We start from the raw sequence: 15,631 nt of genomic DNA on the forward strand, positions 1-15,631 counted from the left end.
CAAGTCATGCTGTTTCTCATTTCTCTGAAGTGTTTAAAGAATCGTCTGCTTAAAATCAGTAGCTTGCCTCAGTCCTTCAGGTGCCTCTTTCCTATGTATAAATCCCACAAGGACTAGAGGCTAAGCATACCATGTTAAAATGACCAGGATGGGGAGAAATGGCAGTTTGGGGGTGGGGGCATGGTGGGGAGTAGTGGTAACCAGCTCTCACTAGAAACAAAATTACCTGCTGATTTCTTGAGGAATCCATGTAAGCTGATTGTTGTTCAGATTAAGCAGGATCAAATTTTGTAAGCCATCTGTTAGAAAACAATTTTAGTCACTTTAGATATCCATTAGAAAATAATTTTTAGTCACTTTTCTGTACACCTTTGTTTTCCTTCTGGTTTCTTGCCTTGGCCAAGGCTCTTTGGGTTGCTGGTAACTGATACCCTCTCAGATTAGCTTAATCAAAAAGGCATAATTTATCCCAGTTAGAAAGCTAAGTCTTGGCACCTGAGGATAGAGGGCCAAACTCACCACAAACTGGAACCAGAAACTATTATAAAAGGCACTGGAACCCAGGGTTTTAGTTTTGTTTTTGAAACTCAGAACCGTAGTCCCACAAATGTTTGTGAAATGCATGAATGACGACCAAAGGGTCTTCCTGACAAGCCGAACTCATCCACCAAACAGGAAAACCGCATGGGAAACCAGCCCAATGCACCACGGCCCACAACTCCCTGGCGAAGAGGGTGAAGTGGACGTAGAGTGTGTTCAACTCTATTCCAGAGCCAGAGTCTCCTTGAAGTGGAAGAAGTAGATGGGCGCTGGTGCGTGAAACAGCTACTTGCTGATCTTCACCGGAGACTGGAAGGAGCTGGGGAATTCTCTTGCTGTATTTAGTGGGGAGCAGGTCCTCTTGGGTCACCAGCTTCTGCAGGGAGCTCAAGACAAAGTCGACGTACTAGGGGACTATGCACTTGAGTTTCATTTTTTGTGGAAAAATATTTCTGCAAGATACATGAGCTAATATTTTAAAGTACTTTAAAGAGATAGTACCAGAATCTACCTGTGCTCTTTCCTATATACCTCTAACCGAGGGCCCATGAAATAATACCCTTACTAAATGCTGCTCAATGATAACAATGATAATATATAGCACCCATGCCTCAAAAGTTCACAGAACTTTATAAATTCTATTATATAGTTCTAATTTTACTATTGGGGACACAAAGTAGTAAAATGCCTTACATGAGTTAATGAACCTATAAAAATTATCTGGATCTCTGTCATGTGTTCTGTCCTTAAGCATACTCTACCCATATTAAATAGGAAAAATGTCATATTAAATGGAGAAATTATTAGTTTAAGGGAAACACAAAGAAAAAAATAAAAAATGCCATTTATTGAATCTCATATCTTTTCTTTAAAATTCTCCCCAAGTTGATTTATGCTTAACATCCTGAGCAAAGATTGTGACTTAGTGTTTGAGACAGTGTAAAAAGTGTAAAGAACAAGGAGAGCTGTGCAGAGCTTTTCTTGATTTGATTTTCAACTAGTTTTCTCTCTGGGCCAGAGAAAGGGTGCCCAGATTTGAGAGTCTAAATGTACACTGATTCTGAAAAGGGGAAAATTTACTAACACTAATGCTTATTTATTTTCTTAGATCTATATGTAAAGAAATATATAATATGGTAGTCGGGAAAAAAGTTGTTCCCCAAATTCCCTAATTTCAAGTGTAAATATCTCCAACCAAAAAAGATTAAAACATGAAATTCCTTTTTCCCTTTACTTTCAAATTGTTCAATATAAGGAAATTAAGTTTGACACTATAATTATGCTCGTCTTTGACTCACCACATACTCCAGATGCAAATCTATGAATCTTATTTCCAAATAAATGGAGCTTCTTCAAGGATGTAAGGTATTTCATCTCTTCTGGAACTTCTTCCAAAAGGTTGTTTCCCAGATTTAGTGCTGTCAACTGCAAACATATAGAGATTTAATGAACTCGTACATTATCCACTTTACCTGAGAAAAAAGAAATAATTAAGCCCCTTCGTTGAGATACATACAACCTAAAAAAATCAAATAATCTTAATTATTTCACATGTACCTAAGATTATCTATATAAATAAAGGTCATTTGAGTTCATGTTCAAACAGTTTATGTTAATTTAAGCACAATTTAATTCTCAATTAAAGTACTTAACTTCATTAAAATTGTATTACAAACCATTTCACGGGTTCTCAAAAACACAATTAATGATCCATTCATAAGTCACTTGAGCAACTCAGGAGTATCCTAACATTAAAAATTCAGCAAAGGGGCTAATTTCCTGAAATCAGAAATTAGCTGAAGATCTGAGGTCCTTCTGTCATACTAATCCCAAATGAGCTTTTTCACTTAGGCCAATAAGATTTCTATAATACATGGATGGGGTGGGGTGGGAGGGTGGCCTTTAACATCACTCTGTGATCACAAAGTTCATAAGAGAAACTATTGACATGATATGGTAGGGTAGGGAAGATCTGCCCTATGTACCTACTAACATCAGATTGGTCAGACATAGGAAGGATACATGAAAGGAGTTAGAAAGATCCTCTAGATCCTCTAATCCAGGGGTTCCCAACACACTCCTATTTTAAGGAGGAAGATTCGAGTCAAATCCCAAAGGAAGGTTAAGTAAAATAAAAGCATACAAGTAACCACTGGACTTAGCAACATGAAAGTTATTGGTGACCTTGATAACAGGGGTGAAGTGCTGAGGAGGAAACTGAAGTATGCTGTGGAGAAAATGTGAGAAAGTGAAGACAATGACTAAAATACAATTCTTAAAGAACTTTCGTTATGAAGGGACACTAGAAAATTAGGAGGGAGCTGGAGGGTTTGTATTTTGTTTAAAATAAAATATAGTACAGCTTATTTATATGCTGATGAAAATAATCTTATAGATAGTGAGAAACTAATGATATAAGGACAGGGATAATTGCAGAATCAAAATCCTTTAGTAGACGAGCAAGGATAGGATCCAAAATACAAATGGGTGATAGCCTTGGATAAGAGCAGGGACTTCCCCCTGAATTTGTTCGATTCTTCCTTAACCATTTCCCTCGGGACATAATTTCCAGACCCTTTACCATCCTGGTTACACTCTAATTTTTCTAAGTACTCCTTTCTAGAAACATGGTACCTAGAGTGAGACAGGAAATGTGATCTCATAGCATAGATCTGTTGGGACCATGGAATCTGCCTCAGGCAGATGACTACACTTCTGTTGCAGCCTAACATGGCTACAACATGCACTCTTTCAGAAATGGGGCACATGGTTGGTGCATAATTAATTTTGTCTGTGGCCAAGAAAAAACTACTCTCAAGGAGATAACTCGCATCCTGAACTTGTGCAATTGAATGCTTTTCTTAACTTAAATGTAGGAATTTACAGTTATCCCTGTAAAAATGTCATCTTGTTGGTTTTGGCTCAAGAGACATAAGTGGATGTGATGCTGTCACTCTAAATTCAGAATCTGAACTAGACAATGTCAGTGGACAAATGAGATCTGTTTTTCCCCTCCCCACTTTGGTTAATGCACTCATCTTTCTCATAATCATATAGTAGCCAAACTTTGGAATCACCTAGAACTTCTCTCTCGCCACCTAAATTCAATCAGTAACCAAGTCCTATTCTCAAAATGCCTCTTAGATGCAACTTTTTCAACTCTCATTGCAATTACCCTAACACTAATCCTCATTACTGCCTGCCTATGGCATTACCTAACTTAAGAATGTAAAGAACGGGCTATTTTATCATTTAAACTCCTTTTACCTGTCCTACTGGATTATATATAAAGAGTTGCCCAAATAATCAGTCCATGAGGAATTTCCCTACTTAGTATGTCCTAAATGTTTCTTGTCTCCCTGTGGCCTTTTCCACATCTTTGTATGCTTGTCCCAAATAGTGTCTGTGTATCCCAACTCGTCCTAAATTTGATTTGATTTATTTAATTGCATTGGCCTACTCATACCTCTAAGTTATAACCTGTCTGTAGCCTGCCTTGAAATGGACGTGTGTGTTTCCTCTTACATTTTGGATATGAGGTAAGCATGTCAGTGTCCATTGATGCCTTTGGGTTATAGACTCTAGATTTAATGTGTAGCAATCTTTGGATAAAGAGAGAAGAGGATAAGAAGTTTGAGAAGAAAAAGTACTGATTAACTTATTAATACTAATGACTAACATTTAAATAGAATTTAATATATGCCAAATACTGTGCCATGCAACCTTGTACATTGCCTCAGGTGGACTTCAAGTTACCCTTAATTTACAGAAGAGGGATCTGAGGTACAGGCTGTGATTTATGGTGAAATAACATAGCTTCACTCAATGGCCTATACTCTTAATTTCTACATTACACTATTTACTTTAAACTGTTTTTAAAAAGAATTTATTTTTGCTCAGAATGATCATATATATGGACATAATATATACATTCATTCATACATACATACACCCATTACACACACACAATAGAATTGTATGCAATATATGGATTTCTCATTTTAAATATTCTTGTTCTGTGGGTTACACCATTTAGTCAGTATTTTGCAGTAGGCAAAAGCACAGGCTTTGGAGACCATCTGCTATGCAATATACTCACTATGGGATCCCAAGAAAGTCATTCAAATTCCTGTCTCCCTTTCTTTTCTTTAAAATGGAGATACTAGCATCAACTTCTCAGGGCTGCCTTAAGGATTAGAGACAATATAATGAAGTACCTGGCAAATAGTGGATATTATGAAACACTAACTATAATCTTTTAGACTCAGGAGAAGACCATGGAACAAGATGTTAGACATACATGATGCTAGGAATGCTTCATATAGTATATATGTTGACACTTTGACTCAGTCTTCAATTTTTAAACCTGTTTTCTTAATGATTTCTAACTCCTTTTTTCAAAGATTTCTAAATTCACAGCCACTTATGAATGATATTTTCAGGAAAGAGAAAATTATCTCTGTTATTCTGTTGGCCACAGGAATAATGACTTTCTGTTAATCAGTTAATTTTGCTGGAATTTTTTTTTATTATTTCTACAGTGATAATGTGGTCAGGATTCTCTTTCCATTAAACTATCACTATACCTTGGTTCTCCAAATATTATAATGGATTTCTGTGTTTAATGCTCCCCCTTGGAATATATCACCTTCTCCAGGAAGCCATCTTCCTTTTGTAGTTGCATAACACTGTGTACTTTCTATGGCCAATTATTATCTTCTGCTGTGTATTACAGTGACTCATGTATATATCTTACCTTTACTATAAAGTTGGAAATTTTGCAATGATAGGGTATCTGTAATTCATCCAGCATTCAAAAAACAGTGTCTGGAATACAATAGCTGTTCAATAAATGTTAGTTGAATGCTGTCTGCTTAGATCATTTCTTTAATAAGCTAATGGTTCAAACTGTGAAGATACTCATTATGGCTCCACACCATTTGTCTTTTTTCAAAATCAAGTATCTATTGAGCTCAGTCAGTGCCAATCTACCCAGCTGGATTCACTTCCTTCTAATGGGCTGCATGCCTTCTTTATTCTAACCATCTGCTCATTCTCAATAACCCCTATAATCAATTCAATGTGATACCTATCATATGTATGCCTAGAAATTGGACCAGGTAACCTAACATTTAATTATGCTGTGCTTGTAGCTATTAATTATCACTAGAAAACTCTATGCTATTTATTATATCTTTCAATTACTTTTTTGACTTTTAAAATGATTTCCATGACTAACTTGGATAAATTTTTTTTTTTATGTAAAAAAATACCAGCTCAAATGTCCATTTTTATCGGGAAGTCTTTCTAAACTAAACTATGGCTTGGTGATACCATTTTGGAACAAACTGTTAAATCATTCACCTGTAACATGTACAAATATGTTTGAGCTGGTATTTGAAATATTAATCCTTAAATTCCTTAAAAGACAGGGAATATTTCCATTCACTGTACCTAAATAGTACATAACATAGTGTCACATGCTGTAAGCTACTTAATAAAATAATTGAATCAAATTAATAAAAGAAAAATAAGACATTTACATTTTTTAATTAGTTATGTATATGGGCAAGGTATGTGGGACAGGGCAGCATTAAGGCTCATTCTACTAATTCTTTTTTTTTTAATGGACAATTTTTTAAAAATTTTTATTGGAGTTTAGTTGATTTACAGTGTTGTGTTAGTTGCATGTGTACAGCAAAGTGAATGTTATACATATACATACATACACTCTTCTTTAGATTCTTTTCCCATATAGGCCATTACAGAGTATTGAGTAGAGTTCCCTGTGCTATACAGCAGGTCCTTATTAGTTATCTATTTTATATATAGTAGCGTGTATATGTCAATCCTAATCTCCCAATTTATCCCTCCCCCCCTCCACCCTAGCAATCATAGTTTGTTTTCTACATGCTTATTCTCGGGTAATTTCAAAACTATTATTATTTAATTTTTCAGGAACTTTGTGTGTGTGTGTGCAGTACGCGGGCCTCTCACTGTTGTGGCCCCTCCCGTTGTGGAGCACAGGCTCCGGACGCGCAGGCTCAGCGGCCATGGCTCACGGGCCTAGCCGCTCCGCAGCATGTGGGATCTTCCCGGACCGGGGCACGAACCCGTGTCCCCTGCATCGGCAGGGGGACTCTCAACCACTGCACCACCAAGGAAGACCCTCTGCCCATTTTTTGATAGGGTTATTTGTTTCTTTAATATTGAGCTGCATGAGCTGTTTATATATTTTGGAGATTAATCTTTTGTCCATTGATTCGTTTGCAAATATTTTCTCCCATTCTGAGGGTAAAAAATCACCAATTTTGATAAGTTTTTTTTTTTTAATGCACGCTGATATTACAGCTGTCACAATACAGTCTAACAAAGTTGTCTTGAATGAAGTTAAAGACAACTAAGTGCTACTAGAGTCATCTTACAGAAACAAAAATGAAAGAGCTGTTTGGCCAACCCAATACATCAAGTCAGATTTCTCAAAACAATTATAGTTTCATTGGAAATAGTTTCAAGGTCCATCTAATCTCTAGAGAATCCCTGTGACCCCTAAGACCTGTTCCCTTAGAACCCAAAATTAATCCCAGTGTCATGAAATTGGCACGTCCTACTCAACAGTATTACAAGGAATCTCTGGCATTCACAGCAGAAGCATTAACAAGGCATTACCTTTTAGCATCCTGTCAGAAGCTTCTAAAGGAAAGACTAAAGAAGCAAGGATAAGAGTTTCAAATCTTGGAAAAGGGGAATTGCAACACAAAACTCATTCAAGTAAAATGTAAAACTTTCAAGTGTTTGGAAAAACTAAGCATTTGGATGTTTGAGTTGGGGTAGAGGCTAAAATTTTCTGAGTAACCAACATGGTTAAGACACTATACATGAGATAAATCAAGGGAGGCACAGAGAGATTATGTGCTCAGTTGGCAAGTCAGAGAAGAGGGTTGGGGCTCTTCTAGACATCTGACAGCTAGAGGAAGAAGCAGAAGTTCCAGTAGGGGTTCAAGAGGCTTAATGCAGGCTTGGGCATAAAAGCAGAGGCAAAGGAGGAATGAAAGTAGTGTAGAGAGAAGGAATTCACTAGGTGTCTGTGTGCCAGGACAGGATACAATAAACAAGTATAAGAAGGCCCTGTTTTTATAGCAAAGCCAGGCTTAGAAAACAGGAGGCGTTACCTACTTGATGGAGGAAGAGCGCATTTCCAGTGGATGGGACAGGGAAAGGACAGGCTTGATGCTGACAAACAGTACAAACAATGTCAGATCCTTTCTCTCTGCCAGACTTAGTGAGACCCAGAATGCCCAAGGAGGAAGAGATTGGGAAAGTTGTTGCATATGCTTTTCCTCTTGTGTTCCTCTGCATAACTCCCATCCTTCAGATCTTATCTCAATTGCACTTCTCAGGTCTACCTTCCCTGATTTCTCTGACTACAACTCCTCATAACACAATATAATTCTTCTTCATGACACTTTTCACAATTATAATTTTACATGTATTTGTATATTTGATTACCTTTTTCCACTAAACCTGAGAGTTGGGACACATGATGTTTTCATTCCTTTTTGTATTATCAGCATCTAGCAGAGTGCTAGTCTACTACTAGCAGGTACAATAACTATTTGTTAAACATAGAAAAGAAGGAAGGCATGAAGGGAGGGAGGGAAGGAGGAAGGGAGGGGCGTGATTGGGTTAGGGGGTCATCCAAAAGGACAGTAAAAGTATGAAAAGGAGAGACTAGGGATGCAATAACAATTTACAGACTACCCAACTCTGCTTAGAGTTGCCTTTATTTACTGTCAATTGTTTATGGTCAAATAAAAAGCTATGGCAGACCACATCTTTGTCCTGGGCAGCTACACGTGTGAACCACTTAAGGTGAACATTGCTGTACTACCATTGGACTTTATGATGCATGTCAACAATGCTGTACACAATTAGAGATAATGGCTATTTGTTTCTTTGGAGATTTTAAACCTATCATGATAGCTCTGTGTTTGACTAAGTTGGACTTTGAAAATGGCTTACATCCCATTTCACTCAAACTGACATTCGATGGTTTACTAAGTGCCAGGCACTAGGAACAAGACAAAGGTCTCCACCCTCAAGAGTTATAATAAAGTGCATCTTTGAAAATTGTTGATATACCAGCACTTCATTAGTCCTAGGCCAAATGCATTCACCATAAATTATAGGACATTAATCCATTTTTATCATGTCATTAGAAGTGAGTGAAAATTTCCAGTTTCATTAGTCAAATTAGCAAAGAAAAAAAGAATAGAATCTGTATTCTCTAAAGAATCTCCTTCCATTTTATCATTGTTGCTAGTTAGACCACCATAGCAACTCTAATTTATTTCAAAGTTTCATGTTGCTAGTTAGACCACAATAGCAACTCTAATTTATTTCAAAGTTTCAGTGTCAGGCATTGAGCTTACATATATTAACATTTAATTTAATTCCCAAATGAAGACAAAGACCTTACTTTTTTTTCACATCTGTGTCCTCAGGACCACCATAAACACAAGAAGATGAATGGTAAATATTTGTCAAAAGAATGGATATCTAAACAAATGAAGAGTGGGAACAATTCATGTATTGTTCAAACCTGCCACCTTTAGGCAATCCAATTTTTGTTTTTAGGAACTATAAATTGAACAACACACCCTGGTGAATTTCACACAAAGTGTATAGAATAATAAGACAATACAGCTGAAAACAACCTCAAAAGAGACCTCAGGGCTTCCCTGGTGGTGCAGTGGTTAAGAGTCCGCCTGCCGATGCAGGGGACACGGGTTCGTGCCCCAGTCCGGGAAGATCCCACATGCCGCGGAGCGGCTAGGCCCGTGAGCCACCGCCGCTGAGCCTGCGCGTCCGGAGCCTGTGCTCCGCAACGAGAGGGGCCACAACAGTGAGAGGCCCACGTACCGCAAAAAAAAAAAAAAAAAAAAAAAAAAAGAGAGAGACCTCATTTTATACATGTATTCACCGGTTGACCTTGGCAAATGACTTAACCTTTCTGAATCATAAATTTTATTAACCATATGAGAGTGATAATTATAACTTCCTTGAAAATGAACAAAGAGTTTCCTAGCATTGTGCCTGGCTCTCAGTGTATGGTGGATGCCGTTATTCCATTTGATACCATTTTGTGAGTGCAAAAATTTTCTAAGTATTACTTTTGTTTTAGGAAGTTAAATATCAAGACTATTTTAATGCTGTGCATTCTGTGGCAAATATAACCCAAAAAATCAGTATATTGGGGCAAACTGGACTTCCTATAATGATAAAAGAAAGACTAACCCAAAAGTCAAGCAGAGTATAGACCCAAAAGAAAAAAAAAAAAAGATAGGGGGAGTTTCAATCATTATTGAAAGCACAACCTGTAGCACCACAAGAAAGAATTCAAACTAACTTTTAAAAAACACATTCGGGGATTTTATAGAAAATTGTTAGAGTAAGAATCATGATCATCTTTGAACTATGACATAAGTATCATCAAGATATGAAGACCACAAGGATACTTGGCAGCATTTCAGCTGAATGCCGCAATGCACCCTGCCTGCTTTATCTGCTATATTTTTCTCCTTAGCACTAATACTACCTCCCACCTGTTTTGCATGTTTCTTTCTTGCATCTCTTCTGACTAGAACATAGCTCCATGAAGGCAGGTATTTTCATCTGGTTTTTTTTTAATTGCCAAATTACCTGAGACATAGATGGTGCTCAGTGTGGCTTTGAATAAATGAAGGCAGAAATTGAGACCCAGTGAGATTAAATATCTTATGTTTAGTTGGTGAGTGGCTGAAAAGGTTGAAGTATCAGGACTTGCAGACACTCTTCCAGGGCTCTTTGCAGCTCTCTAAGCTCTCTCTTTTCTGAGAGTTTTGTCTTCCCTTTCTATTAGCAGCTGGGAGAATGAGCAGTATTTCTGAACTGTGTAAATAATCTCTATCCATCTTTTGAGGGTTTCTAGCACATTTTATTCAAGCTGCTTCTAGAACTCCCATTATAAAGGGAAAACAGATTTTCTTCAAAACTCCACAACATTGGAAACTCTACATGAAAAAAATAGCTAGTTCATAGCAGTGAAACAATAATGCCATTAGCCTGAGTCTGACTTGTAAAGCACTTTAAAGATAGACCACAAGAAGCCTAGTTTCTAATCAGTTGAATTCTTCTTTAAAAGTAAAATGTGACTTCTTCTTTCAAAGTAAGGGCTGAGCTGAGCCAACACCCTGTTTAAGGAAATTGAATTGGGAAGTCAAAATTTAGGATCTCTCCTAAATAGTCAAAGGATGAGGAGGAGAGTAATGCGGGAGCCACAAGAAGACAAAGTGATAATGATCAGACTCTTCGGCTTTTTTTCCTGAGGGAGTATAATTTACAATCTGTAACTTTTTTACTAAACAACTATTAAACAGGAGAGAAGGATGCACATGTTTTCAGATATGCAAGAGTTCAAAAAATTTAATTACCACATACCTAGACTAGGGTGCTATCTGGAGAGTTATTTCTACAAAATAAGTGAGTAAACCAAAAAAGAGGGAAAACATGGTTCTAGGTAACAATGGGTCCAAGTCAGGAGCCGCAAAGGGATATCCGGGCTGACAGTATTCAGCAAACCTAGATAGTAAGCAGCTTAAATTGGGGCAGGAGGACAGAGGCTCCTGGAAGGAAGTTACTCAAGGAAAAAGCACATTTGATAGGGTATGTAATATGATCACATTTAAAATAAAATGAGGCCATGATAAAGGCAAAGGCACAAGAATAAGTGAAAGACAATTAGAAACCCCAAGGAAACAAAAATGGTATATGAGGAAGAAAATATAATCATAGTATATTAATTGGTTCCATATAAATGAGATTTACTTATTAACAGTATATGTTTTAGAATTTTAGAATTCTCCATGAGACAAAGATTTAATCATGGTGATAACTGAATAGATTATAAATACTATACATCTCATAAAAGTAAGAAGTTTATAATTTGTGAAGAGGAGGAGGGAAGGAGAGCTGAAACTGGATTACAGATGCCAACATTGCCATCTTACCAAGTGGGGAATAAAAAGAGATTGTAGTTGATGAAGAAAGAAACAAAGGTTGGGAGATTGGGATTGACACATACACACTACTATATGTAAAACAGATAACTAATAAAAACCTACAGTATAGCACAGGGAACTCTACTTGATACTCTGTAATTACCTAGATGGGAAAAGAATATAAAATAGAGTGGGTATATGTATATGTATAATTGATTAACTTTGCTGTCAGCAGAAAATAATACAACATTGCAAATCAACTATACTCCAGTAAAAATTAACTTAAAAAAAGAAACAAAGGTGTAATAATATTAAATATAAAAGATAACTATGGAGAAACTAAACATATTAATATAAATATATTTGGAAGATGAAGGAGTGTGATATCTAAAATGGACAAATCAAGAAAACAAAAAAATTAAAAGTGGTTATAAATAGAGGTCAAAATTGTGGGTGAGAGGGAGTGGAACAGAAGAGAGTTACTTTTTATTATAAACCTTTTATATTATTTGATTTTCTTAAAACAATGCACTGTTACTTTAATGGAAAAAAATTCAAGCAGAGGTGGAGAATTGGCTCTTGGTTCAGTCAAATTTTAAATTCCTTTGCAAAGAAACTCCTCTGTCTCATTAGAAAAGTCCATATCCCAAGGATATCCACTCTCACCACTATTATTCAACATAGTTTTGGAAGTCCTAGCCATGGAAATCAGAAAAGAAATAGAAATAAAAGGAATACAAATTGGAAAAGAAGAAGTAAAACTGTCACTGTTTGCAGATGACATGATACTATACACAGCGAATCCTAAAGATGTCATCAGAAAACTACTAGAGTTAATCAATGAATTTGGTAAAGTTTCAGGATACAAAATTAATGCACAGAAATCTCTGGCATTCCTATACACTGAAAAAGAAAGATCAGAAAAAGAAATTAAGGAAAAAATCCCATTCACCACTGCAGCAAAAAGAATAAAATACCTAGGAATAAACCTACCTAAGGAGGTAAAAAATCTGTACTCAGAAAACTATAAGACACTGATGAAAGAAATCAAAGATGACACAAACAGATGGAGAGATATACCATGTTCTTAGATTGGAAGAATCAATATTGTGAAAATGACTATTCTACCCAAAGCAATCTACAGTTTCAGTGCAATCCCTATCAAATTACCAATGGCATTTTTTACAGAACTAGAACAAAAAATCTTAAAATTTGTATGGAGACACAAAAGACTCCAAATAGCTAAAGCAATCTTGAGGGAACAAAATGGAGCTGGAAGAATCAGGCTCCCTGACTTCAGACTATACTGCAAAGCTACAGTAATCAAGACAATATGGTACCAGTACACAAACAGAAATATAGATCAATGGAACAGGATAGAAAGTCCAGAGATAAACCCATGCACCTATGGTCAACTAATCTATGACAAAGCAGGCAAGCATATACAATGGAGAAAGGACAGTCTCTTCAATAAGTGGTTCTGGGAAAACTGGACAGCTACATGTGAAAGAATGAAATTAGAACACTCCCTAACACCATACACAAAAATAAACTCAAAATGAATTAAAGACCTAAATGTAAGACCGGACACTATAAAATTCTTAGAAGAAAACATAGGAAGAACAGTCTTTGACATAAATCATGCAAGATCTTTTTTGACCCACCTCCTAGGGTAATGGAAATAAAAACAAAAATAAACAAATGGGGCTTAATAAAACTTAAAAGCTTTTGCACAGCAAAGAAAACCATAAGCAAGATGAAAATACAACCTTCAGAATGGGAGAAAATATTTGCAAATGAATCAACAAAGGATTAATCTCCAAAATATATAAACAGCTCATGCTGCTCAATATTAAAAAAACAAACAACCCAATCAAAAAATGGGCAGAAGACCTAAATAGACATTTCTCCAAAGAAGACATATAGATGGCCAAGAGGCATATGAAAAGCTGCTCAACATCACTAATATTTAGAGAAATGCAAATCAAAACTACAATGAGGTACCACCTCGCACAGGTCAGAATGGCCATCACCAAAAAATCTAGAAACAATAATTGCTGGAGATGGTGTGGAGAAAAGGGAACCCTCTTGCACTGTTAGTGGGAATGTAAACCAATACAGCCACTGTGTAGAACAATATGGAAGTTCCTTTAAAAACTAAAAATAGAACTACCATATGACCCAGCAATCCCACCCCTGAGCATATACCCTGAGAAAAACATAATTCAAAAAGACACATGCACCCCAATATTCATTGCGGCACTATTTACAGTAGCCAGGTCATGGAAGCAACCTAAATGCCCATCAACAGATGAATGGATAAAGATGTGGTACATATATGCAATGGAATATTACTCAGCCATTAAAAAGAAATGAAATTGGGTCATTTGTAGAGACGTGGATGGATGTATAGACTGTCATACAGAGTGAAGTAAGTCAGAAAGAGAAAAACAAATATCATATATTAATGCGTATATGTGGAATCTAGAAAAATGGTACAGATGACCGGGTTTGCAAGGCAGAAATAGAGACACAGATGTAGAGAACAAACTTATGGACACCAAAGGGGGAAAGCAGTGTGGGGGGGTGGGAGATTGGGATTGACATATATACACTAATATGTATAAAATAGATAACTAATAAGAATCTGCTGTATAAAAATAAATAAATAAAATTCAGGGGAAAAAAAGTCCAAATCTGTTCTACAAATGCACTTTTGGAAGTTATTATTAAAGGGGGAGTTTTTGAGTATTACCATATTTCTTGGAAAGATATGGCCACAGACTACAAACTCAAATAATTTTGGAAACCTAAGAGGAAATGAGGTAGGTGAAGGTAAGAAACTAGAGTTTTGTTTTGTTTTGTTTTTGTAACTCTGAACTCAAAAGTAATGAACTATAATGAACTACAATGACTTGGCTGGTTATAAGGTTGTTTCAGTGCTGATGACAGTTTAGAAGTGAAGAAAAAGAAAACTGCAAAGTTAATATCCCTTGCCTTCTCCCAACCTCAAGATTTTAGCAGCTGGAGTTTCACATTGTTCAGCAGAAATGTTTAACACAAGCATCTGGGATTCATCCTGTTGCTCTTTAAGGATATTCTTTATTTAAAATACTAACCTTCTTTTAAAGACTACTTCAGAAAAAATGAATGTTCCCTCCTTCCCATTTCCTGCCCACACTCCATTTCAATGTTCAGCCTGCTCCAGGAAATTGAAAAGAACTCCTTTCTTACATCAGAAATATCTCTTCATTCCATATGCAAAAGCTTCAGGATGGTCCCCAGGGTGAACAGCATCTCCAGGATCCTCAAACCCACTTCCAGATGGAACCCCCAAGGTAGACAAGTAGATCCAGGCTCCCCACCCCTTTCCAGATGGCAGCCTCCAGAAAGATGAGTATAGCAGAGACCTAACCCTCTGATTCCAAATGTGGGTCATAGAACACATGGATAAGTTGAAACATCTTCTCTCCCTACCATATGTAATTCACTAAGGGAGAAAGCCTTCTGATCCCTTTCCAGCAACCATCCACATTAGTCTCCAGGGAGCTAAGTCTCCAGAGACTGAAGGCTTCTTGTTTTCTCAACTCTTTTCTCTCCTCCTATTTTCCATCCTCAATTGAAAAAGATAATGCTGTTCCTCACCTGGGTCAAGGTGCTTATCTCTGGGCACACTTTGGGGATTCGGTTATTCTGAAGGTGTAGAGTCTTCAAGCCAGGCAGTTTTTCTAACACTGAGGGCATCTTTGTCATGTTCTTTCCATTTAAGGTAACAATTTTAGTGCTTTTACCACCCTTCAGTGCTCTTATTAACAACTTTTCAGCCATGGGCTTGGAAGAGAAATAGCTTCCTTATTACACATCTTTAGAACCTCTAATTGTAGAATTGGTGTGTCATGGAAACAAAAACATTCTGAGATCTACCATGTTGAAGGTGGGAGGCATTAGATAGTTTCCTGTGTAAAAGGTACGGAGGGAAAATAACTGATTCTGGGTTTGGGGCAGGAAATGTACAAGATGAGCCTAGAATATCTTGTGCCAGAGACAAAAGT

At 36.7% G+C, this 15,631-nt stretch overlaps 1 protein-coding gene across 2 annotated transcripts in view; it reads right to left on the bottom strand.

Annotated features, from left to right (window-relative positions):
* The window catches only part of LRRC69 (leucine rich repeat containing 69), a gene marked incomplete at its 5' end in the record, with an annotated part of 93,974 nt that extends 78,555 nt beyond the window's left edge, over positions 1 to 15,419 (bottom strand). The window contains 3 exons of one of the 2 annotated variants that reach the window (XM_079902333.1): positions 227 to 299; positions 1,839 to 1,965; positions 15,225 to 15,419. In XM_079902333.1, coding sequence (XP_079758459.1) covers positions 227 to 299; positions 1,839 to 1,965; positions 15,225 to 15,407 — 383 coding nt within the window. The remainder of the gene's footprint in view (positions 1 to 226; positions 300 to 1,838; positions 1,966 to 15,224) is intronic. The other variant, XM_079902332.1, reaches the window with a different exon arrangement.
* Between the last annotated feature and the right edge of the window lie 212 nt (positions 15,420 to 15,631).

The sequence above is a fragment of the Stenella coeruleoalba genome (assembly GCF_951394435.1).
Source record: "Stenella coeruleoalba genome assembly, chromosome: 17".
NCBI lineage: Eukaryota > Metazoa > Chordata > Mammalia > Artiodactyla > Delphinidae > Stenella > Stenella coeruleoalba.